The sequence below is a fragment of the Salminus brasiliensis genome, chromosome 25, assembly GCF_030463535.1.
Source record: "Salminus brasiliensis chromosome 25, fSalBra1.hap2, whole genome shotgun sequence".
Classification (NCBI taxonomy): domain Eukaryota; kingdom Metazoa; phylum Chordata; class Actinopteri; order Characiformes; family Bryconidae; genus Salminus; species Salminus brasiliensis.
Genome location: NC_132902.1, coordinates 2395576 through 2422092, shown reverse-complemented (window position 1 = coordinate 2422092; position 26517 = coordinate 2395576). Strand labels below are relative to the sequence as shown.

Below are 26517 nucleotides of genomic sequence, written 5' to 3'. Positions count from 1 at the left end.
CGAACTATTGATCACCTCGCATTTCAGATCTTACTCACGCGTAAACATTATTCAGATACAGCAAAAAACAACAACAGAACAAGTGAAATTCACTTGAATCGGTTCGTGAGAACGACTCCCTAACGATTCGCTCACGCCGCTACCGATTACATAATCTTTGTTGGGGTCTGTAATTGCAGGCCTTCGTCGCCAGGGGGCGGAGCCTGCCCGACCGAGTCCACGTAGAAAACACCAGAACGAGTTTCTCACGCCGCATTCTCATTGGCTGGATCCGCGGCTCAACCTCCGACACCGCAGCCAACCAGAACGCTCGTCGCCCAACCTTAAATAATCGGGCCAATCAGAAGGCGGAGAGCGCGACCCGCCGCGGCTGTGTTGCTGGGTAGAGCACAAAGCGGAGGCAGAGCGCAGCGCTGGGGCTTCAACCTGCGGCAACAGCGCAGCGAGCAGAGACGCGCCGGAGACTGTAAGTCCCTCCTGAGGCTGTTTATTCGTCGGTTAATGGCGTTTCGTGTGTTTGCGCGTCTCCCCGGGTCTCTGTAGCCGCTCTCAGGCCGTTACTCGGCACGGAGCGGGTTTGTTTATGTTGTGGTCGCGCTGGCGGGGCGGCGGGGCGGCGGGGCTGAAGAGCGCTGCAGCGTTTGAGCGACGGAGCCTCGAGTTAACGCTCAGACACGCGTTTATTTTCCTTACGAAGCGATAAAACCTGGAGTTCTGTGTGTTTTCTGACTGAAGCCGCTTGTTCGCGGGGTTAAAGCCCCTCTGTGCGTCGCTTCTGAGGGGGAGGAGACGGTAGCTCGCTCGCCTGCGTTCATTCAGACGGAGCTAACGTTAATTAGGCAGCTAGCTGTGGGGCTAGCTGTGGGGCTAGCTGTGTTTTGCTCCTCAGTCCACCTTAAATAGTGCAGCAGCACCGGCTCGCCGTTTAAGGTGGACTGGAGAATGTGAGCTGTAGCGCGTTGATTATTATTATTATTATTATTAATGATAATGAGTCTGACTGTATTTCCTCAGGTTGTGAGGTGCTCTTCCTCCTCCTCCTCCTCCTCCTCTTTCTCATCATGGCTACTGACTGTGAGGCCTGGCTCAACTCCAACCCAGTAGGTAAGTTCGGCTGAGGGGGAAGCTGGGCTTGTGGACACGGCCAGGCTGAGCTCAGCTGGTCTGGGTTCAGATGCCACCAGTGATTCAGGCCTGACTTTCTGTGTTTATAATGGAAAAAACTGACATTTCTGATCTCTTTCATAACTTTAAGATTATTATTATTGTTGTTGTTGTTGTTGTTAATATCATCAAATCCACAGCTCTGTGAAGCTGTTCAGACCGGTCCTGTCTCCTGGAGGAGTTCTCCTTCACGTCACCGGCTGCCTCTTTTATTTTCAATTAGTAATAAAAGATCTACACTTATTTTAATTATTTATATATGTATATCTTAAGTGTAAGCAGTGGGTCTTTAACCTTTATTCATTTTCCTACTTCAACTATATTCTAGCGATCTGATTCTGCTCATAGCTCGGCCGCGATGGAAAGCTGTTTCCGCCTAAAATAGATAGATAGATCTCTTTATTCAGTTTTTACAGCAGCAAAATCAAACGAGAGAGCAGCGTAATAAAGGCCCAAAGATAAAAGCTGTACCTTAGTTTATTTGTAAAAACTTTCATTATTTTACTAGTATGATATATAACTTTTTGATTGTTTTCAGTCTTGATTATGAAATATTTTGCGAGTAAGATCATCACATCTGCAGCTCTATGAAGCCATTCAGACTAGTCATTTGTGGAAACTGTAACCGCATATCTGCTCAGTAATTCGGACTGGTAAATATTGCAGTGTAATATTCCACCTTATAGTTTAACTAGTAAAATTAATATTTTCAGCCTAAAATCAGACCAGAGATAGAAGCTGTACTTATTTATTTATCTATTTATTTAGTTATTAGTAAAAACTCAGATTCAGGTTCTCTGTAATGGAGTTTTTACCTGTAGAGATTCTTGTTTCAGAGACGAGCTGTGAAATGTTTGCAGGTAGTAATAATAATAATAAGAATAATAATCATCATGATCAGTCACTCTGATTAGTCGTATTGCCAGGCTGACTTATCCTAATGTACCATTGACTTGTGTGGAATCTGTTTTGGCTCTACTGTACAGCCCTGTGTTGAGATTTAGCCCCGGCTTAACCTCTCTGCTCCCCTCCCGCTCACAGAGGCAGTCGACCTGAGCGACTCGGACCAGTCTGGGAATGAGGAGAACGGCCTCAGAACCAAAATTGACGACGAGATCAATGGAAACTGGATCTCCGCTCCGGCTGGCACCGTGCACGAGGCTCGGCTCAAGGCCAAGGCCAAGCGACGGCTCCGCAAGAACTCCTCCAGGGACTCGGGCCGAGGCGACTCGCTCAGCGACAACGGAGACGCCGTCCGGTCCGCCATCCCGCCCACCAGCCCCAAGGGCAGGGTGCTGGACCGCAGGTCACGGCTGGGCAAGGGCAGAGGACTGCCCAAGAAAGGTACCAGGACGTGTGTGTGTGTGTGTGTGTGTGTGTGTGTGTGTGTGTGTGTGAGATACCAGACCGGAACAGCTGGAGTCTGGTGTTTTGAAACAGTGTGTTGTGTGAGGTCTGTGTGTCTGACTGATTACACTCTATAATCTCAGATTACACTCCTAGCCTGTGGAGCCCCTCCCCCATCTCATTTACATACTACATGTCCAAATGTTTGTGGACACCCCTTCTAATGAATGGGTTCAGCTACTTCAGACAGATGTGCAATCTGCCCCTGTAGAAAGAAGTACTGCCAATAGAATAGGACTGTCTGTCCTGCCTAATAATAATGCCAGCTGTGGGCTAGAGGGGTATAGAGCCCCCCCCCCCTTTTTTTAAAGAGTTACTCCAACAGAAGCGGAGTAAACTGTCTCTACTGTCCAGAGAAGGCTGTTGTAGAAGATTTTAGAGGGGTGTTGCTGTGAGGATCTGACTGCGATGTTGGAGGATCGTCACCACCCCAGCTCATCCCAAATGTACTGGGTGGAGCTCCAGCAGCCATCCTTCCAGAGAACTCCAGTAACTCCACAGCTCAGTGCTGGGGGGCTTTATACCCCCACTAGTGAGAGACTTCGATCATCAGGTTGAAATACGATGGGTCGTTCCTTCAGGTTCTCCAGAGCTGGGCGAGCTCCTCCTGGGGTAACTGGGTCAGTCAGTCAGTGAGGCAGAGTCTGGATCTCAAAGCTGCTGGAGGGGCAGTTAACCACTGTGTGTATGAAGCATCTCAGAGTAATGCGCACACACACACACACACACACACACACACACACACACACACACACACTCCGGCAGTGTTTAGCGTGTCAGATGGGGTGATAAAGCAGGTTTAAGCCTCGTGGAAATGCTGCCTAAACGGCTGAACAGTAAACTGTGATCCGGCTAAACTGTGATCCAAAGTCTTGCTCTGTCCGTCTCTGTAGGCGGAGCTGGGGGTAAAGGTGTGTGGGGCACTCCTGGAGAGGTGTATGACGAGGAGGAGGTGGACGTACGAGACCCCAACTACGACGAGGACCAGGTACTGAATCTGTTACACTCCGCTGTGACTCCTGCCCCCTCGCTACAGGGCCCCACCCCTGTAACACTCCATGTGCGTTTCCTCCCACAGGAGAACTGCGTGTACGAGACTGTGGTTTTGCCGCTGGATGAAGATGCCTTCACGAAGACTGTCACGCCGATCGTACAGGAGTACTTCGAGCACGGAGACACGAACGAAGTGGCGGTAAGCAGGAGGGCCGTTTCTGAGTCACGCTGGATTACTGCCCTTACCTCATCACCTGGGGGTGGGCAGGCAGGGGACGGGCAGGTCGTTAGCAGGGATGATGACCGACAATTTTCACATACGCTTAAGATGAGACGCGGGGGGCCAGCAGATAGTGAGGGTGGATCTGCTCCTGATTATTAAACAGTGGTGTTTAATTCTAAATGAAATCCTCCTGGTAACTGCTCTCCCTCTCTCTGTCTGTAGGAGTTGTTGGGGGAGTTGAATCTAGGCAGCATGCGCAGTGACGTCCCCCTGCTGGCCGTGTCTTTGGCTCTGGAGTCTAAAGCGAGTCACCGCGAGCTGACCTCCCGCCTACTCAACGGGCTCTGTGGGAAGGTTCTGACCCGCTCCGACATCGAGAACGCCTTCCACAAACTGCTGCGGGAGCTGCCAGACCTGGTGCTCGACACTCCCACGGCGCCACAGGTAAACAGCCTGCTGCGTTCGCTGCGCCACCCGTCTTGCCCAGAGTTCACACTCTGCAGCACTTTCACTCTCCGGGTTTCTCCGACTGGGCGGAGTGCTTTTCTTCCAGCTGTGGGGGAGGTTCCTGACTGCTGAGGGCGACGCTTCCTCCACGTTCTGGGCCTGTTTCCGTTGCTTAATTACAAGTATGCTCAGAGCTCTGGGTCAGCCATGCAGCCGCAGAACCTCTGGAGCAGAGAGGGTTTAGGGCCAGACCTGGCTCTGGGGCCCAACAGCTGCTGCATATCGAACCCACAGTCCTGTTCTCAACAAGCCAGCGCTGTAACCACCGATCCAGCACTTTTCATTGGCCGGCTACAGCAGCGCTGCAGCAGAGAGGGTTAAGGGTCTTGCTCAAGGGCCCGACAGTTGCTATATATAGATAGAACCAGGGTATGGAACCTACAACCTTGTAATTTTTAAAAACCCAGCGGCCCGACTACTGAGCCACCGCTGCCGTCCTAAATTTAGAGAGATGCCGTATCAGCGAGTGTGTGGCTGTGTGCACTGTAGCCATGCAGTATAGCTGAGCGTGGAGGGATTACTGCAGCATCGACTCTGTGTAGACGTGTGGTGCTGCTGACGTGACTGAAGCATGTAGGGGTGTGTGTGTGTGTGTGTGTGTGTGTGTGTGTGTGTGTGTGTGTGTGTGTGTGTGTGTGTGTGTGTGTGATCTGCCATGGTCCGGTCTGTTCAGAAGACTCTTTCAGCCTTTTCTTTTCACAAGAGCTTCTGCTATTGTCTCTTTCTCTGTGTGTACAGAGTGCAAGCTCAGCACTGGAGCTGCAAACACACACACACTCGCTCGCACACTTGCACTTGTCTCGTTCTCTCAGCCTTCACATTCTCCCCCTCCCATGGCCACCGTCTCGCTCTGTCCTGTTTGTGGACGGTAGTTTTGTGTGCTGAGCTGGTTTTGTTCAGACTAGAACAGCAGAGGCAGCTCTTTCTCTCCCTCCTCTAATTCAGGGCCTCTGGCTTAGTGTAGCACAACACACACACACACAAGCTTACACACTTGTTTTGATACAGTGGTGGCATGTGGAGACAGTTTGTGCACCCCTGGTCTAAATATCTGCTACTGTGAATAGTTACGGGAGTAAAGGATCATCAGAACTGATCTCCAGAAGTCTCTGATTTGAGTTTGAGTTGGACAAAAGGAAAGAAGCACCATCAGGGTTGGGCAGCCCAAGAGATCTGAGCTTTAGAGGAACTTTAACAAAGTTCTGCGCTCTTCTCTCTACGTCATCAGTTGCAGCCCAGGTTCTGCTCAGTTCATAAAATCTATCTAACCAGGAACAGTCCGAACACCCAGATGTGTTCTTGTTGCTCCAGTGTTACCAAAAGTGTCATGACTTTATAGCATGACCCTCCCACCCTCGCGAGGAGAACTTGCTAAGTCAGTATTACGAAGTTGGCCAGTCCTAACTTGGGGTACTTTTGTATTGAGAATCCCCCTCTGATTCCCCGAACTCTGTCCCGATTATCAGCAGCATGGGCTTCTCTAAGCAGCAGCTGACCTAGCAGCAGCAACCTAACATGTCCACAGAGCAGGAAAAGACCGTTAGATAGCAGAGCGTTTTCAGGAGTTCATAATGTAGTTGAGGCTAGAGATGCACCGATCCATCTTTCTGTTCCGATACAGGTACCGATAAATTAACTTTCATTTTTGAATCATTAGACCATATTCTTGACCATGTGGGAGAGACTTGAGGCATCAGGATTGATGCAATCATTACTTTACTAACTTTTTGAAACAAACTAGAATAAATAAACACAATAAATAAAAGGAGCTAGCAGCTCCTCCCGTCTCCGTTCTCCTTATATGGAAGACGAGCTAGATTACTCGCTGATGTAGGTTACTCTGATCCTGGGTTCTGAAGCCTAGAATATCAGGCGCAGAATCAGGTTGGTGAATCAGGCTAATCATCCGATGCCTGAGCCAACTAATTTTGTTAGTATTGGGACTGATATCTGAGTCTAGTATCAGATCGGTGCATCCCTACCTAAGGGCCCGTCCACGTGTATCCGTATGTTATTAAAATCAAAGGTTTCCGGTGGCTTTATTGAAACGCTGACGTCAGAATGCATGCATGTTTCTGGCTGTCTCTCAAATACCTCCTTACTCCCTGCCTAGTGAACCACTTGAGTCATAAAACGACAGCGTCTACACAGATATACAGATATCCCCTTAGGAATAAATGTAAATATGGTTCTCTTACAGAAATATAAATAAAGCTCTGTTTATAGTTGGTGTCGAATTTCCTGACTTGTGTAGTACACTACATAGGGAGTAGTGCGTAATTTATGAGGGATTAAGAGGTACTATCGCCCCGTACAAGGCGATGGTATAGGGCTGTGGCTTGATGAAGGACCCCCCCCCTTTCCCATCCAAACCCCACAGGTCATACCCTCGCTGTCTGAGTAAACAGGGCGAGCAGCCCACCACAACATGGGTTTCCGACTAGACCAAACTGCTGCCTCTGCAATTTTCCACCCTTTCACTCTTGGTGCTGTGGCCCTGCTGAAAAAGGCCCCCCTGCATGTTCACGTCTCTACTGTTGAGCTATTAATATACCCAGATGTTTTAGTCCCCTGTGACTCCTACGATGAGAAGCTGCGTATTTGGGCAGTAAGAGTTTTACTGAGCCGATAAACGCTTAATAATATCACTCCTACAGAACGTGGTGGTGGTTCTCCATCACTGTGTTCATCATTAGAACATCTCCTCTCAAAGTTCTCCTCTCTCCTGGAGTCTAGTATTATTTAGAGTTCTCCTCAGATCAACACCTGGTTTGATGGTAAATCAGGTGAGCTGCTGCTGCTGGTGATGGAGCTGAACACATCCTCCACGCTGTGCTGGCTGGACTGGGGGGCGTCCAGGAGAACCCTGGAGGAACCGAGCTCTGTTCTTCAGACTAGCTCACAGACAAGATCTCACTACTTTCTTTCTTCAGAATGAGAAGCTCTTGTTTCTCCTTTTTACTGGATTTATCTTCACCTGCTTTATTTGTTTTGATGAGATCTGGAGCTTCTACAGGAATGACACTGCTGAGAGAGCTGAGGGTGTAAACCTTCTGCACAGCACTCTGTGTTTATAAACTTGAGTTTCTCTTACTGCGCAGTTCTGAAACTGATTTGTGCTCGTTTAGGTTTAGGTTTCGGTTCTGTTTTTCGGGGGCAGCTGAACTGCGGTGAACTAAGCTCACATGGTTAACCACAGGCTTTCCATGCTGCAGTGGCTTCAGCACGAAGCCAATGAGCGACGCAAGCACTCGATATAAACAAACAAGCTGCTGAACAGCCGACTCGTTCAGACTGGAGTTGTTGATGGTCTGCAACTGCCGACCCACGTGTTTAGCATTGTGCCGAGGTAGAGTACTGTGTGGGGCAGCCGGAGGTGCCTCCCTTCCACCACGGGTTTGTCTTCTGGCCAGTCTTCTTCCAATAGAATTGTTCAGCCAGAAATCCGGTGATCACGACTGATTACCGACCCCTGGTCTGTGATGGAGGGCGTCTTCAGTTTAGGAAGGGTGATGCTAGGCTTGTGTTGCCAACATACAGTGGGCTTGGACCTCTCGGTGGAAATCCATGTCCAATATCTCAACGTTTGATCATCATTGGGCTATTCCCAATAATTGGGGAGGGCCCTAATGGACACGGTTGTCTTTTAGGTTTAAAGGGTTAAACCCCTGTCCCCTCTCTTTCTTTTCTTCTAGCTGGTGGGTCAGTTCATTGCCAGAGCTGTAGCTGACCAAATCCTTTCCAAAAACTACATCGACGGGTACAAGGGACGAGTGGACTGTGAGCATGTGAGGTAAGGACACGCTGCTGTTGGGGTTTGTGGACTCCTCTTAACTCTACTCTACAGCTTGAGCTACGCCTCAGTCGGTTCCCCTGCCTCTGCAGCTGTTACTCATTTGGGTCATAATGACAGAATGACCATCACCCCCCCCTTGGTCCATCTGACTGGACAACGGTCTTATTTTAATTGTTTTGATTGACAGGGCTGCCCTGGACCGCGCTGCCATACTACTGAAGATGAGCAAGGAAGCAGGGCTTCGCATTGATAACCTCTGGGGCTCAGGTGGTGGCCAGAGACCTGTCAATCAACTCATCAAAGAGGTCAGGACCCCGCCCACCTCAGCATCACTGTACTTCATGAGTGGTTTGCCTTGAAGACCAGGATAAAAGCATGGATGACCAAGTGTAGTTGTGTGGTTTCTGACCCTGCTATGCTGATGCACTTTGGTCCGCCTCGTCTCGTTGCTTCGTAAGCCAGACGTTCTGATTTGAGCTGGAAAGCTGCTCACTGTTGTTCCCCTGTCTGCGGCAGGTCAACCTGTTGCTGCAGGAGTACGTGCTGTCTGGTGACACGGTGGAGGCAGAGCGATGTCTGAGGGAGCTGGAGGTGCCTCACTTCCACCACGAGTTTGTTTACGAGGTAACTGCCCTGTCCAGGTCAGTTGGGATGATTGATCACTGACCCCAGATTCAGTCGGTCAGTCAGCCTAGACTGTGCATCTTTTAGTTTAGGATGAGAGATGCTAGGCTAATGTTGCTAACGGCTGATGGTGTGTTGGAGCAGGAAACCACTCAAATGGTCCTGGTCCTGCAGAACCCCCTACCCGGCACAAGTCCGTGGTTTTAAAGGCAGCATTGGCCCAGCATCACCTCAAGCACACCTCAGATACCGGGCGTCTTGCATGGACGTCAGCATGTCCACTTCGCTGCAGTACCCGCTGTGACTGTGACCACTCCCTCTTGCTTGCTTCTAGGCGATAGTCATGGTGCTGGAGTCCAAAGGGGACAGGACCCTGCAAATGATCCTGAAGCTGCTGAAATCTCTCTTCGACTCTTCGGTCATCACTGTGGACCAAATGAGAAGGGTATGGCGCCATCTGCTGGTCAGATCACATTTGTGCTCCTCTGGTCTACTGCAGTCTTTTGAACTGTGGCTGGTTTACTAACTGCTGTTTGAACTCCCTACAGGGCTATGAGAGGGTGTATATGGATATTGCTGAAATTAATATTGATGTGCCGTGCGCATACTCTATACTGGAGCACTTTGTGGACAAGAGCTTTACCACCGGAGTCATCGACACCAAACTCAGAGACCTGTGTCCATGTCGGTGAGTGAGGGATGACCCTTCGCATAACTGCGTTGTGCTGTCCTTGCCGCTGTTTGCAATAAAGCTACAGTGGGAGCTTCTTTTTAAGATCGGTTCCAACTTGGTACAGCAGGTTAGCGTAGAAAGGGGCAGGATCTGGGCAGCATGGGAGTGTTCATAAATACCCTCCTCCTTAAAGCTTAGGGATGCTGCTCTGCCATTTCTTACAACCCAGTTCTACAAATGCATAAAAGCCCCCAGCATGGAGCGGTGGAACTAACAGTGGATGATCATCCAACATCCTGAGCTCTTGTTACTGAATGCAATCAATTCCTCACAGCAATGCTCCTCCAAAATCTAGAAGGAAGCCTTCTTCCCTCGACAGTAGAGACGGGTTGTCTTGCTGTTGTAGGAGTAACTCTTCAAATGGAGGCTCTACCCCACACCTAGCTTTTAGACATGGTGCTCATGGGCTCATGTCATTCAGCTCCAGAGAATCCTATTCTATTGGCAGTACTTCTCTACAGGGAGTAGGCAAGCTGTGTGTGTGTGTGTGTGTGTGTGTGTGTGTGTGTGTGTGTGTGTGTGTGTGTGTGTGCGCATTTGCACATCTATGACCACATCCCAGCAATGGGTGCAGCTTAAAGTAGCTGAATGCGTTCATTAGAAGAGAGGTCCACAAATCTCGCAACTTTTGATTTGAACAGGTGTCCCAATACTTTTGTCCCTCATGTGTATGTGGACGTCCACGCCAATAAAAAGCCTCTCTTTCTTTCTTTCTTTCTTTTCAGAGGACGGAAGAGGTTCGTGAGCGAGGGGGACGGTGGACGTCTGAAACTGGAGAGCTACTGAAGCTCTGCGCGCTCGGAGGCCGCCTCGTGCCCACCGCGTTCGGGGAAACCAGTGCTACTGGGTTAATACCACATTTCTGCCCCCTCCCCTCCCCCGGGTTTAGGTAGCGTTTTCCTCCTGTCCGTCAAGAATGTAGAGCTTGTCTGCGGGGAATTATGACCAAGAAGCACTTAAACAAAAATGATAAACTGAAGGAGATCTTTAGATGCGCACACACACGCACACACACCCCTTCAAGGTGACCTAATAAGCTAACCCAGAAAGTGCCACACTTTAAAATGACTGAGTCATTCCACGTTTTGTATTGAGTTCACTGCCACCAACCCCCACCCAAACACCCCACCCCAACCCGAAGTCAAAAAAAAGCTGGATAACTTGAGCCAAAGGTCCTAAGGGTCCAAAGGCTCTGACATTTGGCGTAATTTATCCAGTAAAGTAAGTAAATCTACTCCCAGTTCTCCGGTCAGCAGTATTTGTAGAGTCAGGGTGGCTTCGTTTGCGAGAGCTTTATAAAGGGGGCTTTAGTAAATATTGGTTCGCAGTTGTTTTGTTTTTGTTTTTTATTATTATTATATATATATTTTTTTTCTTCACGTCTCTCATTGGCATGAACTTGCTCTCCTATGCTGATGTTCGTTTGTCTTGGTTCCCCCCCCCGCTTCACCTCGGTCTAACGAAGATGTCATTACTGAATGCAACTGACCAAGAGAAGGATTTAAACCAAGGCAATACAGAGAAATGTGAACTGGTTGGGCTCATTTCGCAGAACTTTGTTGTCAAGAACATATTTTTGTATTTCAGAACTTTGGTGTGGGTGACCTTCTACCAGATGTTCTCGCTCTTTGTGTAAAATGGTTAAGAAATAAAGAATAAATAAGAAGCTTTCTGTGGGTCTCTGCTTCCATAATCTGTATAACACACGCAGTCCGGTAGGCCCGGTTTCTGTGGAGGTTTTAGCTTTAGTACAATGCCCTGGATGTCCTGCTGTTTTCCCATGGTCCAATTCAGGTGGTACCTCATAAGACGCTTACAGTAATAATTTCTTTCTCTACTTCATTGTTCATGAACCGCAACCCAGAATCTGATGCCTTCTAATGCCAGCGATGGATTGGATGATTCCCGAACCCGGTCCAAGTAGTAGTTAGCCTACATATCTAGCACCTATTGGCTGGTTGATGCCTTAAAGAGCAAGACGATTTCAGAATTGTATTTATGAATTTATTTGCTTTTATAGGCCCAGTTTCCCCATTTGACCTGGAACTGTCTGGGGAAACCTCCTCCAGATCTCCTAGAAGAAGCTGGAAGGACTTTGGGCACATGAGCTAACAATCATTCCACATTATACAAGACCAGAAGCTTTGGAAGTTCTCTGTATTTGAAATCCAATTTTCCCCCGTTTTATTTTTTTAGATAATTTGCTGCGTGTGCGATGTCACAAAAACCAACTCCTACAAATATCCGCCTTCCACAGTTTAGCTCCACCCACTCACACGACACACATTTTACTCCATTATCGCCATTTGGAAAGATCAGACTATCGAGTTTAAAAAGTTTCTCAGATTAAAATTGAGTCTAATCATAAATACTGATTTTACTGGGGTCGGATCGGATCAGATCGGTACTGGTCTCCGGTCAGCGTTAAGAGACTCAAATCGGATCACGGATCGGATGCTATAATGCAACTGATCACTCAGCAAACTTCACTGTTGTTGGCTTTCTTTATGTCCTTAAGGGGTCATTTATGATGTTTGGGTGGTCCCGATCCGAGTTTCTTAATGCTGACTACCGTCCAATAACGATCTGATCTGATCTTTGTGTTTCTATGGTCATAATCAATGCACAACATGGGGCCCTGGGTGGCCCAGCGGAGTAAGGCCTGTCACTGTGATCAGAGGGCCGCTGGTTCGAATCCCGGTCATGCTTCTAGCCTCTAAGGTGGGTAGATGGCGCTCTCTCTCTTTCCTCCACCCCCACCCCAATTAGTGGAATTCAAATTGGGGAGAAAATTGGGCGTAAAATCGGATGCATTATGTATTTATTAATTTATTAAATAAATAAACGGCTGCACTAATACTCCTTTCATTTGAGTGGGCGGGGCTACATAGTAAGCTGGATTGGATGGGTATATGTAAATGTGAAGTTTTTGTGACATCACTATGTTACCATATATGGACAGCATGGACTTGAAACAGGTGGGAGGATTTCTCAGTTTAGCCAGACAACCTAAGCCCAACGTCGTAGGCGTGGGCCTGTCCAATAGGAGAAGAGCTGAAAGACCTTCCTATTGGACAACCCACCCTTTGCTCGAGCCTCATCCGTGCTACGCTGTGATATTAGGCAGGAATGATGGAAGTGTGCACTTCACGTCCCTGTAGTGTGCCCTACTGAGTGTGCTCCTGCTCCGGCTGAGCATGTTGCTGCTGCTCCCTGAGGGCCAGCTCCTGCTGCTTGATCACCTCCTGCGCCTCCTGCTGCATCTTCTCCAGCTTCTCCAGCGTCACGGACTTTAGGGGCAGCAGCTTGGGTTTGCACAGGACCATGGTGGGAACATCCTCCATGGACAGCTGACCTGCACAGGTGGACGGTGATAGAAACATCAGACCCCGGAGGCAAAGTAGCCCACCACGTTCAAGACGGGCTAGGTCATCACGCACTGATATCAAACCACTTGATATTAAAAAACGTCCCAATTCGGACTGCCCGGACCCCCGTTCATATGAACCCCCCATCACTAGCAATGCCCCCAAACACTAGATGGCACGAGGTACCAGCACAGCTTCCCAAGCTCTGATACAACAGCTTGATACAACAGTCGCCTGTGCTGAGCATCATCCCACCCCCGAAAGGCCAGTTGTGCTCTCTCTGACCCCGGCTGCTGATGGCAAGCAGCGATCCAATAATAATATTAATAATAATAATAATATTAATATTAATTTCACCATACGCTCTCTACTGCTCCAATCAGAGAATCCATTCACAATGCTAACTGCTAAACATAAGCTTCCACTGCTTGTTAGCTACATTAGCTTCGTAGCTCCAGCTCCAGCTCTGAACCCCCCAGCTTACCTTGTTTGGGCAGAACCTCCCTGAACATCGACTTGACCTCCGGCATCGCTCCTCGTCTACAAAACAACAACAAAGTCGGTCACAAGCGGTCATTTTTTTGGGCCTCTGCAGCTAGCGAACCCTATACTGAGCTGACTGGACCCAGAGAGGACCCAGAGAGGACAGCGGCTCGCGCTAGCCCTGCATATCAAGATACGATGAAATTACTCACACATAAAGGGTGCTAACAAGCTAGTGCTAGCTTAGTTAGCTATCAAAAGTGAAAGAATCAAACGTACGTAGTTAGCTAGCTATTCTTTTTCACCGCAAATTAAACAGCTAATGCGTATGTTAGAGCGAGCTACCTAGCTAGCTAGTAATGCCCCGCGTCTATTTGGTTGATTCCTGAGAGGATTAGCTAGCTAGCTAAACCGTAAACACTGTAGCGCTACATAAACTCGGGGGTGATCATACAGCATTCTGACCTCACTAGCCAAACGTTCTTGTCGCTAAATGCAATCAAATCCTCACAGCCTTTTTACAATGCCTAGAAAAGTAGCTGGCTAGCTAGTTTGAATATTTACAAATTAAGCAGCGCACTTTATTCCTGAGAGGATTAGCTTGCTAGCTAAATCGTAAACACCGTCACGTGACTGTCAGCTCATACTTCTGGGAAGAGCTGGGGATGATAGCGTTAGCTAGCTTTAGTGCTACCTAGCTAGCTAGCTAGTAACGACCCACCGACGGTTGATTCCTGAGAGGATTAGCTAGCTAGCCAAATCGTAAACACTGTCACGTGAGTCGAATCCAACGCTCCTCTGGAATGACGGTTGGTTTCCCACAGGCGTTGGATTCGACTCACGTGACAGTGTTTACGATTTAGCTAGCAAGCTAATCCTCATACGTCTGGGAAGAGCTGGGGATGATAGCATTAGCTAGCTTTAGTGCTACCTAGCTAGCTAGTAACGACCCGCCGACGGCTGATTCCTGAGAGGATTAGCTAGCTAGCCAAATCGTGATAGCATTAGCTAGCTTTAGTGCTACCTAGCTAGCTAGTAACGACCCGCCGACGGCTGATTCCTGAGAGGATTAGCTAGCTAGCCAAATCGTGATAGCGTTAGCTAGCTTTAGTGCTACCTAGCTAGCTATCGTGATAGCGTTAGCTAGCTTTAGTGCTACCTAGCTAGCTAGCTAGTAACGACCCGCCGACAGTTGATTCCTGAGAGGATTAGCTAGCTAGCCAAATCGTGATAGCGTTAGCTAGCTTTAGTGCTACCTAGCTAGCTAGCTAGTAACGACCCGCCGACAGTTGATTCCTGAGAGGATTAGCTAGCTAGCCAAATCGTGATAGCGTTAGCTAGCTTTAGTGCTACCTAGCTAGCTATCGTGATAGCGTTAGCTAGCTTTAGTGCTACCTAGCTAGCTATCGTGATAGCGTTAGCTAGCTTTAGTGCTACCTAGCTAGCTAGCTAGTAACGACCCGCCGACAGTTGATTCCTGAGAGGATTAGCTAGCTAGCCAAATCGTGATAGCGTTAGCTAGCTTTAGTGCTACCTAGCTAGCCAAATCGTGATAGCGTTAGCTAGCTTTAGTGCTACCTAGCTAGCTAGCTAGTAACGACCCGCCGACAGTTGATTCCTGAGAGGATTAGCTAGCTAGCCAAATCGTGATAGCGTTAGCTAGCTTTAGTGCTACCTAGCTAGCTATCGTGATAGCGTTAGCTAGCTTTAGTGCTACCTAGCTAGCTATCGTGATAGCGTTAGCTAGCTTTAGTGCTACCTAGCTAGCTAGCTAGTAACGACCCGCCGACAGTTGATTCCTGAGAGGATTAGCTAGCTAGCCAAATCGTGATAGCGTTAGCTAGCTTTAGTGCTACCTAGCTAGCTATCGTGATAGCGTTAGCTAGCTTTAGTGCTACCTAGCTAGCTAGCTAGTAACGACCCGCCGACGGTTGATTCCTGAGAGGATTAGCTAGCTAGCTAGCACTAGCTAAACCATAAACACCGTAGCGCCTCATAAACGAACCGAGTCGAACCCAACACTTGTCGCGAGACCCCGCTGAGAGGAACGTTACCGTATCGCAGCCGCTAACGTTAAAAATACCGACAGAAATATCGAAATCGCTGCGCTCGCGCGGACCTCGACACTAACGGCCGTATCTCCATAGTAACGGCGCTCCCTCAGCGTCGCCTCGGTTAAAAGCTTCAGCACTGAGCTCCAAGAGTTAAAACTGAGAGGGCTCGGTTTGTTAATTTTTAATAATTTAATCAGAAAAATATTTAAAAATAAATAATAAATAACCGCGTTTTTGTTCGTTTTTTTATTTTTACCTTTTCGGCTGTGCTACTCTGCTCGCGCGTCTCCTTCTGCTCTAGGATCTGCTCGCGCGTCTATGAGAGCCACCCGCTTCTGCCACTTAGCGGCCACAGCCAGGCATTACAGCTCATCAGCTGTGTATCATTTTAAAGCTAAATATTAAATTATAATAATACACATATGTAAATGTATCTATATGACTATTGCATCTATTTTCAACCTTTCTCTTCCCACATATGGCAAAATAGATTGTATAATAAGTCATATAAATAAATATAAATATTTAAATATGGAATATATATTTCAGCCTTATCTCAACATACAAACCCATACACTATATGTCCAAATATTTGTGACACCCCTTCTAATAAATGCATTCAGGACTCTACTCTCTGGAGCAGATCAACCTGATGAAGCTATTGGCACCATGCAGCCTAATGCCAGGCGTGGGCTAGAGGGGTATGAAGCCCCCCAGCAGCATCGAGCTGTGGAGCAGTGGAACTAGCTGTGCTCTCTGGAATGATGGTGGTGGTGGTGCTCCATCCGGTACTTTTAGGATGAGTCTGTGGAGTTAGGGATGATGAGGTGGGGTATGGATAGGTCCGATATGCTGACCTCACCAACTCTAGCTCTTGTCTCCGAATGCAATCAACTCCTCACAGCAATGCTCCTCCAAAAAAACTAGTAGAAAGCCTCTTCTTCTTCTCTGGACAGGAGAGACAGTTACTCCAACAAAAGCAGGATCAGCTCTTTTTAATACCCTTCATTTCTGAAGAAGCAACGAATGAGCAGGTGTCCCAATACTTTTGTCCACGTAGTGCAACACATATAGTTAGCAATATTGACCAATAGAAATGCTCTAAATTACTCTGTGCGAATAATTCTGAATGAACAGATATATTTAGCATACGGCCAGTAATGTATTATTTATAAATTATTTATATATATGTTAAGTGTGTATGATGTAATAAATATATATGAAGTGTGGAGTAAGTGTATAGCCTATAATGTATCATTACTTTATTGTGTGCGTATGTGCATACTATATAATGTGTGTATTACTACGTAATGAGTGTGTAGTTTGTGTGTAAGTGTATAGTAACGGGTGTAGTATGTAATAAGTGTATGGTATATAATTAGCATATACTATGTGTATAGGTAATTGTGTGTAGTATTGGTATGTAATAACTGTAGTATATAAGTTCATAAGTGTACAGTAAGTGTATGGTGTGTAGTATGTAATAATAAATATGTAGTATGTATGTATGTAAGTATGTAATAAGTGTGTAAATGTTATAAATGTATGATATATGATGTATGAGTCTATAAATCAAACAGTGTGTCATATGTATGCGGCTCCTGTGTAATAAATGAATAAATACATAGAATGTAAAGAATATAAATGTGTATTAAGTGTGTATGATGTGATAGATCTGCCTAATGTGTATGGTGTATAAGTACAAGTGTATCATATAATATATAATTACTATATTGTGGGTATAGAATATATAATGTGTATGTAGTACACGTATGTTGTAATGTATGGCATGTAATAAGTGTACAGTATAGTAAATTATTAGCATGTAGTATGTGTAGCAACTTTTTGAAGTATGTATAAAATGTAGTATATAAGTGTACAGTAGGTGTATAGCACACTTATTATATTATGTACATATTATATAATAATAATAATATGTATTATGGAATAAGGGCTTAGTCCTAGTATATAATTAGAGCATAGAATTTGTGCATAGCATGTGCAGAACAAGTAGTATATGTAGTATCAGTGTTCAGGTAGGTAAGTGTTTATTAAGTGTATATGGCGTGATACATATATAAAATATGTGCAGGAAGTGTATAGTTTAATATGAGTATTAGTAATATTAGTCATATACAGTATATTGTTATATTATGTACATATATAATAATAACACGTATTATGTAATAAGGGCTTAGTATTAGTATATATATGTGTGTGTGTATACAGTGTACAGGTACAGCATATAAGTCTATAGTATAAGTGTATATAGTAAGTCTGTGAGTGTACAGTAAGTGTAGAATGTCTAATAAGTATATAGTATAGTATACATGTAGTGTATAATACATTTACAGACTGTAATATGTGTAAGGTATGCAATCAGTGTGTAGTTTTAGTATGTACTAAGTGTGTAGTGTATAGTAAGTGTGGTGTAGTGTCTAATAAGGGTTTAGCGTGATGTATAATTAGTGTATTATACATCTATAGAATGGAATGTGTATAGTATGTAATTAGTGTGTAGTATATAAGTGTAGAGTAAGGGTACACTTTAATAGCGTTATTACTATATAGTATGTCTATAGTATATAGTGTGTATTACTATGTAATATATGTGTAGTATATGTGTGTATAGTATAGTATAGTAAGTGTATAGTGTCAAAGAAGGGTAGAATGTAATAAGTGTATAGTATAGTGTACATTTAGTGTATAATACATTTACAGAATGTAATACATGTAAGATATGTGTGTATTATATTAGTGTATATGGTACAGTTAGTGTATAGTATAGTAGTATAATTACTATATAGTATGTGTATATAACAATGTGTATTACTGTGTAATAAGTTTGTAGTATATCCGTGCATACATGCACGGTACATATAGTGTATAGTACTATATATGTAATGACTATATAATATGTGTGTGTAGTATATGGGTGTGAGTGTATAGTATGCATATAGTGTCTAATAAGTGGTTAGTGTAGTATTACTAGTGTATTATACATCTATAGAATGTAACATGTGGATCATATGCAATACGTGTGTAGTATATAAGTGTATGTGTACAGTAAGTGTATAGTATAATAATATAAGTACTATATAATACATGTATAGTATATAATGCATATAATGCATATTACTGTAATGTGATGATAACACATTACTAAATAATTAATACTATATAGTTATCATTAATAAATAATGATAACTATATAGTAAGTGAATAGTATTTAATGTACATTACTGTAATACGTGTGTAGTAGATAAGGGTAAGTGTATAGTGTACAGTGTCTAAGAAGCATATAGTATAGTAAATAATTAGTATATTACACATCTATACAGTGCAACATGTATATATGCATATATATATGCATAATACTATATATGATGCTATATAATATGCGCACAGTATATAATGTGTCTGTTGTGTATGGGTGTGAGTGTATAGTAAGTGTATATAATTACGATATAGTACATGCATAATACATAATGCGTATTACAATTTGATGCGTGTAGTATAAGTGTGTATAGTGTCTAAAAAGTTTGGTATGTAATTAGTATATAGTATCTATAGAATGTAATGTGTGTATGGTATGTAATAAGTGTGTAATAATACATGTACAGTAAGTTTATAGTGCAATATATAATTACTATATAATTCGTGTTTAGTATATGATATATGTCTGTGGGGTATGGGTGTGGGTGTATAATAAGTGTAGAGCAGTGTAATAGTGTATAGTACAGTATAGTATATATGTGTGGTGTGTTAGTGTATAAATGTACAGTTACTATATGTAATTACTATGTAATATATATGTGTGTAGTATATGATGTAGTAGTGTACAGTATAGTATATATGTGTAGTATGTTAGTGTATAAGTGTACAGTAAGTGTATAGTTACTATATGTAATTACTATGTAATATATATGTGTGTAGTATATGATGTAGTAGTGTACAGTATAGTATATATGTGTAGTATGTTAGTGTATAAGTGTACAGTAAGTGTATAGTTACTATATGTAGTTACTATGTAATATATATGTGTGTAGTATATGATGTAGTAGTGAACAGTATAGTATATATGTGTAGTATGTTAGTGTATAAGTGTATAGTCACTATATGTAGTTACTGTGTAATATATATGTGTGTGTAGTATATGATGTAGTAGTGTACAGTATAGTATATATGTGTAGTATGTTAGTGTATAAGTGTATAGTTACTATATGTAGTTACTATGTAATATATATGTGTGTGTAGTATATGATGTAGCAGTGTACAGTACAGTATATATGTGTAGTATGTTAGTGTATAAGTGTATAGTTACTATATGTAGTTACTATGTAATATATATGTGTGTAGTATATGGTGTAGCAGTGTACAGTACAGTATATATGTGTAGTATGTTAGTGTATAAGTGTACAGTAAGTGTATAGTCACCATATGTAGTTACTATGTAATATATATGTGTGTAGTATATGATGTAGTAGTGTACAGTACAGTATATATGTGTAGTATGTTAGTGTATAAGTGTATAGTTACTATATGTAGTTACTATGTAATATATGTGTGTGTAGTATATGATGTAGTAGTGTACAGTACAGTATATATGTGTAGTATGTTAGTGTATAAGTGTATAGTCACCATATGTAGTTACTATGTAATATATATGTGTGTAGTATATGATGTAGTAGTGTACAGTATAGTATATATGTGTAGTATGTTAGTGTATAAGTGTATAGTTACTATATGTAGTTACTATGTAATATATATGTGTGTGGTATATGATGTAGTAGTGTACAGTACAGTATATATGTGTAGTATGTTAGTGCATAAGTGTATAGTTACTATATGTAGTTACTATGTAATATATATGTGTGTAGTATATGATGTAGCAGTGTACAGTACAGTATATATGTGTAGTATGTTAGTGTATAAGTGTATAGTTACTATATGTAGTTACTATGTAATATATATGTGTGTGGTATATGATGTAGTAGTGTACAGTACAGTATATATGTGTAGTATGTTAGTGTATAAGTGTATAGTTACTATATGTAGTTACTATGTAATATATATGTGTGTAGTATATGATGTAGTAGTGTACAGTACAGTATATATGTGTAGTATGTTAGTGTATAAGTGTATAGTTACTATATGTAGTTACTATGTAATATATATGTGTAGTATATGATGTAGTAGTGTACAGTACAGTATATATGTGTAGTATGTTAGTGTATAAGTGTATAGTTACTATATGTAGTTACTATGTAATATATGTGTGTGTAGTATATGATGTAGTAGTGTACAGTACAGTATATATGTGTAGTATGTTAGTGTATAAGTGTATAGTTACTATATGTAGTTACTATGTAATATATATGTGTGTGTAGTATATGATGTAGTAGTGAACAGTATAGTATATATGTGTAGTATGTTAGTGTATAAGTGTATAGTTACTATATGTAGTTACTATGTAATATATATGTGTGTAGTATATGATGTAGTAGTTAACAGTATAGTATATATGTGTAGTATGTTAGTGTATAAGTGTATAGTCACTATATGTAGTTACTATGTAATATATGTGTGTGTAGTATATGATGTAGTAGTGTACAGTATAGTATATATGTGTAGTATGTTAGTGTATAAGTGTATAGTTACTATATGTAGTTACTATGTAATATATATGTGTGTAGTATATGATGTAGTAGTGTACAGTACAGTATATATGTGTAGTATGTTAGTGTATAAGTGTATAGTTACTATATGTAGTTACTATGTAATATATATGTGTAGTATATGATGTAGTAGTGTACAGTACAGTATATATGTGTAGTATGTTAGTGTATAAGTGTATAGTTACTATATGTAGTTACTATGTAATATATGTGTGTGTAGTATATGATGTAGTAGTGTACAGTACAGTATATATGTGTAGTATGTTAGTGTATAAGTGTATAGTTACTATATGTAGTTACTATGTAATATATATGTGTGTGTAGTATATGATGTAGTAGTGAACAGTATAGTATATATGTGTAGTATGTTAGTGTATAAGTGTATAGTTACTATATGTAGTTACTATGTAATATATATGTGTGTAGTATATGATGTAGTAGTTAACAGTATAGTATATATGTGTAGTATGTTAGTGTATAAGTGTATAGTCACTATATGTAGTTACTATGTAATATATGTGTGTGTAGTATATGATGTAGTAGTGTACAGTATAGTATATATGTGTAGTATGTTAGTGTATAAGTGTATAGTTACTATATGTAATTACTATGTAATATATATGTGTGTAGTATATGATGTAGTGGTGTACAGTATAGTATATATGTGTAGTATGTTAGTGTATAAGTGTACAGTAAGTGTATAGTTACTAAATGTAATTACTATGTAATATATGTGTGTAGTATATGATGTAGTAGTGTACAGTATAGTATATATGTGTAGTATGTTAGTGTATAAGTGTACAGTAAGTGTATAGTTACTATATGTAGTTACTATGTAATATATATGTGTGTAGTATATGATGTAGTAGTGAACAGTATAGTATATATGTGTAGTACGTTAGTGTATAAGTGTATAGTCACTATATGTAGTTACTGTGTAATATATATGTGTGTAGTATATGATGTAGTAGTGTACAGTATAGTATATATGTGTAGTATGTTAGTGTATAAGTGTATAGTTACTATATGTAGTTACTATGTAATATATATGTGTGTGTAGTATATGATGTAGTAGTGTACAGTATAGTATATATGTGTAGTATGTTAGTGTATAAGTGTATAGTTACTATATGTAGTTACTATGTAATATATATGTGTGTAGTATATGATGTAGTAGTGTATAGTACAGTATATATGTGTAGTATGTTAGTGTATAAGTGTATAGTTACTATATGTAGTTACTATGTAATATATATGTGTGTGTAGTATATGATGTAGTAGTGAACAGTATAGTATATATGTGTAGTATGTTAGTGTATAAGTGTATAGTTACTATATGTAGTTACTGTGTAATATATATGTGTGTGTAGTATATGATGTAGTAGTGAACAGTACAGTATATATGTGTAGTATGTTAGTGTATAAGTGTATAGTTACTATATGTAGTTACTATGTAATATATATGTGTGTAGTATATGATGTAGTAGTGAACAGTATAGTATATATGTGTAGTATGTTAGTGTATAAGTGTATAGTTACTATATGTAGTTACTATGTAATATATATGTGTGTAGTATATGATGTAGCAGTGTACAGTTTAGTATATATGTGTAGTATGTTAGTGTATAAGTGTATGGTTACTATATGTAGTTACTATGTAATATATATGTGTGTAGTATATGATGTAGTAGTGAACAGTATAGTATATATGTGTAGTATGTTAGTGTATAAGTGTATAGTCACCATATGTAGTTACTATGTAATATATATGTGTGTAGTATATGATGTAGCAGTGTACAGTATAGTATATATGTGTAGTATGTTAGTGTATAAGTGTATAGTTACTATATGTAGTTACTATGTAATATATATGTGTGTAGTATATGATGTAGCAGTGTACAGTACAGTATATATGTGTAGTATGTTAGTGTATAAGTGTATAGTTACTATATGTAGTTACTATGTAATATATATGTGTGTGTAGTATATGATGTAGCAGTGTACAGTACAGTATATATGTGTAGTATGTTAGTGTATAAGTGTATAGTTACTATATGTAGTTACTATGTAATATATATGTGTGTAGTATATGATATAGTAGTGAACAGTATAGTATATATGTGTAGTATGTTAGTGTATAAGTGTATAGTTACTATATGTAACTATGTAATATATATGTGTGTAGTATATGATGTAGTAGTGTACAGTATAGTATATATGTGTAGTATGTTAGTGTATAAGTGTATAGTTACTATATGTAGTTACTACGTAATATATATGTGTGTAGTATATGATGTAGCAGTGTACAGTACAGTATATATGTGTAGTATGTTAGTGTATAAGTGTATAGTTACTATATGTAGTTACTATGTAATATATATGTGTGTAGTATATGATATAGTAGTGAACAGTATAGTATATATGTGTAGTATGTTAGTGTATAAGTGTATAGTTACTATATGTAGTTACTATGTAATATATATGTGTGTAGTATATGATGTAGCAGTGTACAGTATAGTATATATGTGTAGTATGTTAGTGTATAAGTGTATAGTTACTATATGTAGTTACTATGTAATATATATGTGTGTAGTATATGATGTAGCAGTGTACAGTATAGTATATATGTGTAGTATGTTAGTGTATAAGTGTATAGTTACTATATGTAGTTACTATGTAATATATATGTGTGTAGTATATGATGTAGCAGTGTACAGTATAGTATATATGTGTAGTATGTTAGTGTATAAGTGTATAGTTACTATATGTAGTTACTATGTAATATATATGTGTGTAGTATATGATGTAGCAGTGTACAGTATAGTATATATGTGTGGTATGTTAGTGTATAAGTGTATAGTTACTATATGTAGTTACTATGTAATATATATGTGTGTAGTATATGATGTAGCAGTGTACAGTATAGTATATATGTGTAGTATGTTAGTGTATAAGTGTATAGTTACTATATGTAGTTACTATGTAATATATATGTGTGTAGTATATGATGTAGCAGTGTACAGTATAGTATATATGTGTAGTATGTTAGTGTATAAGTGTATAGTTACTATATGTAGTTACTATGTAATATATATGTGTGTAGTATATGATGTAGCAGTGTACAGTATAGTATATATGTGTAGTATGTTAGTGTATAAGTGTATAGTCACCATATGTAGTTACTATGTAATATTTATGTGTGTGTAGTATATGATGTAGCAGTGTACAGTATAGTATATATGTGTAGTATGTTAGTGTATAAGGGTATAGTTACTATATGTAGTTACTATGTAATATATGTGTGTGTAGTATATGATGTGTATATTAATATGTAATAAGGGTTTAGTTCATGTGGGGTTAGCTATAAGTGTGTATTCTGCATGTACGGTACCGTTTTCACGACGTCTCGCGATGCGTTGGGCAGTTCGTGCGTGCGGTTCGGTGCGTGTGACGCAATCAGGGCGGTAGGGGCGGGGCGCGCGCCGCAGCGGCAGCAGCACGAGCGGCGGCGGAGCGGAGAGAAGGAGGAGGAGGAGGAGGTGGAGGAGGAAGCAGTAGCGGGGATGGCGGAGTAACACCTCGGAAGGTAACGCCGCCGATCGCGGGGCTTTGTGCGGGTTTCACGGTTGTTGGTCGAGCCGAGACACGCTGACACACATTAGCGGAGGAGAGGGGCCAGCCGAGCCGCCCTGCTGCAGCCGGGGCTCTCCGTGACCGCGGCTCGGAGGGCTCTTTTGTTCAGCCCCGGAATGGCCGCTCTGGTGTGTGTGTGTATGTGTGTGTGTGCGCGCGAGCGTGTGAGTGTGTATGTGTGTGTGTACCTATATCTATATATTTATATTTGTGTGTGTGTGTGGAGAGAGAGTGTTTTACCGAGCACGGCTCGACCACTCGAGGCTGTAAAGCAAAGCAAAGCAAGCGCGAGAGAGAGAGAGAGAGAGAGGGGGAGAGAGAGGGGGGGTTAGAGAGGGAGCAGTCGCTCCCTGTCAGCGGTGAGAGCGGAGCTCTCTGTCCGGCTCTGGCGCCGCCTCGCCCGGCCTGGGCTGCGCTCTCCCCCCGCCGCGGCTGGAGCGCTGGTTGGTCGGTGACAGCTGCTGTGTGAGAGCGAGCGCGAGCGCGGCCCTGCGGGAGAGCCCCGGAGCCTCTCCGGCTTGTGCGCCCTGGCTTCTCCCGCTGTGACACGACTTCTAAAGCGGGGACACCAGTCAGACACTTCACCACAGGAGGCGTTAAAAACTATTTAACACGTTTAAACTTTAATGTTTATTAAAATTGAGCTCGGTTTCCTCCCACCGGGTTCCCGTTAGCAGCCCCGCTAACGCTAGCTAGCCAGTTAGTTAGCATAGCAAGCTTGGCTAGGCTAAAAAAGGGTGGCTAACGCTAGTTTACAAGCCGACAGTTGTTGAACCGGCCGTGTCTCTGTTCTAACCAAACCACGGTCGTATTTACAACTTTAAGGGGGTGTTAAATGAAACCGGCCGGTTTGTGGAAAACCTCTGTCTCGGGAAAGCAGTAATAAAGGCTGCTTACGAGGCGCCGTTAGCCAGCCAGCTAGCCAGCTAGCGTTAGCCGCTGTGTTGACTATCAAAACAAGACCATGGGTCCATTTCCCCGAACTGTCGCCCTAATATAAACCAAGCTGGCGGCTCTGATAAGTGTCCTAACCGGCTGCCAACCGTATTATCCTGTGTTTTGGGCCTCGGACGGGGTCGTCTGCTCGCTGGGGCTCGGTTTCCTCAGCAAGGGAAGTGGAGAAGTGGCTGTCAGAGGAGGCAGTGGCTGGGTCGGTCTCTTCCTGACCTCTGTAGGCCTTGCGATGAACGTCTTGCTGACTTCCCACAACACTCCTGCTCGCTTTCCCAGGCAAATCCAGGGTGTTTTTAGGTGTCTTCCTCCAGTAACGTTCACCCCCCTACCTGTGAGAACGGCCCTCCGGCCTGTTTGCAGGGTTTCGGGCCGCCACGGCATCCGGAACACCTGCGAGAGCGGTGCTTCCCAACCCCGGGTTCCTCCAGGACCTTCTGCCCTGCGCGGTGTAGTGGGTACCTGGCTTCAGCACAGGAAGGCCTTGGTCAGTACCGTATCACCTGGATCAGGTGTGTCGGGAGTGAGGGAAACAGGCAGATGTGCAGGGCTCGGGTTCCTCCAGGACCAGGGCCTACGGAGCACCGAATCCACTCCAGCTCTTCGCAGGGGTGCTGGGTGGAGCTCAGAGGATGGGGAATGGGGTTCCACGGCTTCAAGGCCCAGTGCCGGTGCTTGGCTTTGGGCATGGTGGTGAGCAGTAGTGCTTCTCTTCGGTGGTTATTTGGGGGGGGCGCGGGGGTGGTTCAGGGGAACCTTAACATTGACCTGGGAAGAAAGTCCTCCAGAGTGGGTTTGGTGGAGAATTGCACGGTCAGCATCGTTTACAGCGGTGGTGAATGGACCCAGAGGTCTAAGGTCAAGTCGTCTCCAATGAACGTGCCATCGTCAGTTTGATGCATG

At 42.7% G+C, this 26517-nt stretch overlaps 3 protein-coding genes across 7 annotated transcripts in view; 2 read left to right on the top strand and 1 right to left on the bottom strand.

The window, feature by feature from the left end:
• The first annotated feature begins 385 nt into the window (after window positions 1-385).
• pdcd4b (programmed cell death 4b) lies at window positions 386-11113 on the top strand. The gene is made up of 12 exons (XM_072670945.1): window positions 386-466; window positions 1015-1104; window positions 2206-2508; window positions 3465-3559; window positions 3650-3763; window positions 4010-4231; window positions 7990-8087; window positions 8278-8395; window positions 8607-8714; window positions 9049-9159; window positions 9263-9402; window positions 10173-11113. Exons 2-12 carry the CDS (start codon window positions 1062-1064, stop codon window positions 10231-10233), a joined length of 1413 nt encoding a protein of 470 aa, XP_072527046.1. The 5' UTR covers window positions 386-466; window positions 1015-1061; the 3' UTR covers window positions 10234-11113.
• A 324-nt stretch (window positions 11114-11437) lies between these two features.
• Window positions 11438-25786, bottom strand: bbip1 (BBSome interacting protein 1). Of its 5 annotated transcripts, none has more exons than XM_072670947.1 (3): window positions 25707-25786; window positions 13300-13355; window positions 11438-12802 (listed from the first exon to the last, which is right to left on the bottom strand). In XM_072670947.1, exons 2-3 carry the CDS (start codon window positions 13343-13345, stop codon window positions 12615-12617), a joined length of 234 nt encoding a protein of 77 aa, XP_072527048.1. In that variant the 5' UTR covers window positions 13346-13355; window positions 25707-25786; the 3' UTR covers window positions 11438-12614. The 5 variants fall into 5 exon arrangements, with proteins under 5 accessions (XP_072527048.1, XP_072527051.1, XP_072527047.1 ...); XM_072670950.1 differs by lacking the exon at window positions 25707-25786 and adding an exon at window positions 25561-25582; XM_072670946.1 differs by lacking the exon at window positions 25707-25786 and adding an exon at window positions 15609-15688.
• Window positions 24553-26517, top strand: part of shoc2 (SHOC2 leucine rich repeat scaffold protein) — a 21430-nt gene continuing 19465 nt past the window's right edge. The window contains exon 1 of the mRNA XM_072670944.1: window positions 24553-24616. The gene's annotated coding sequence lies outside the window, so the exon portion shown is untranslated. The remainder of the gene's footprint in view (window positions 24617-26517) is intronic.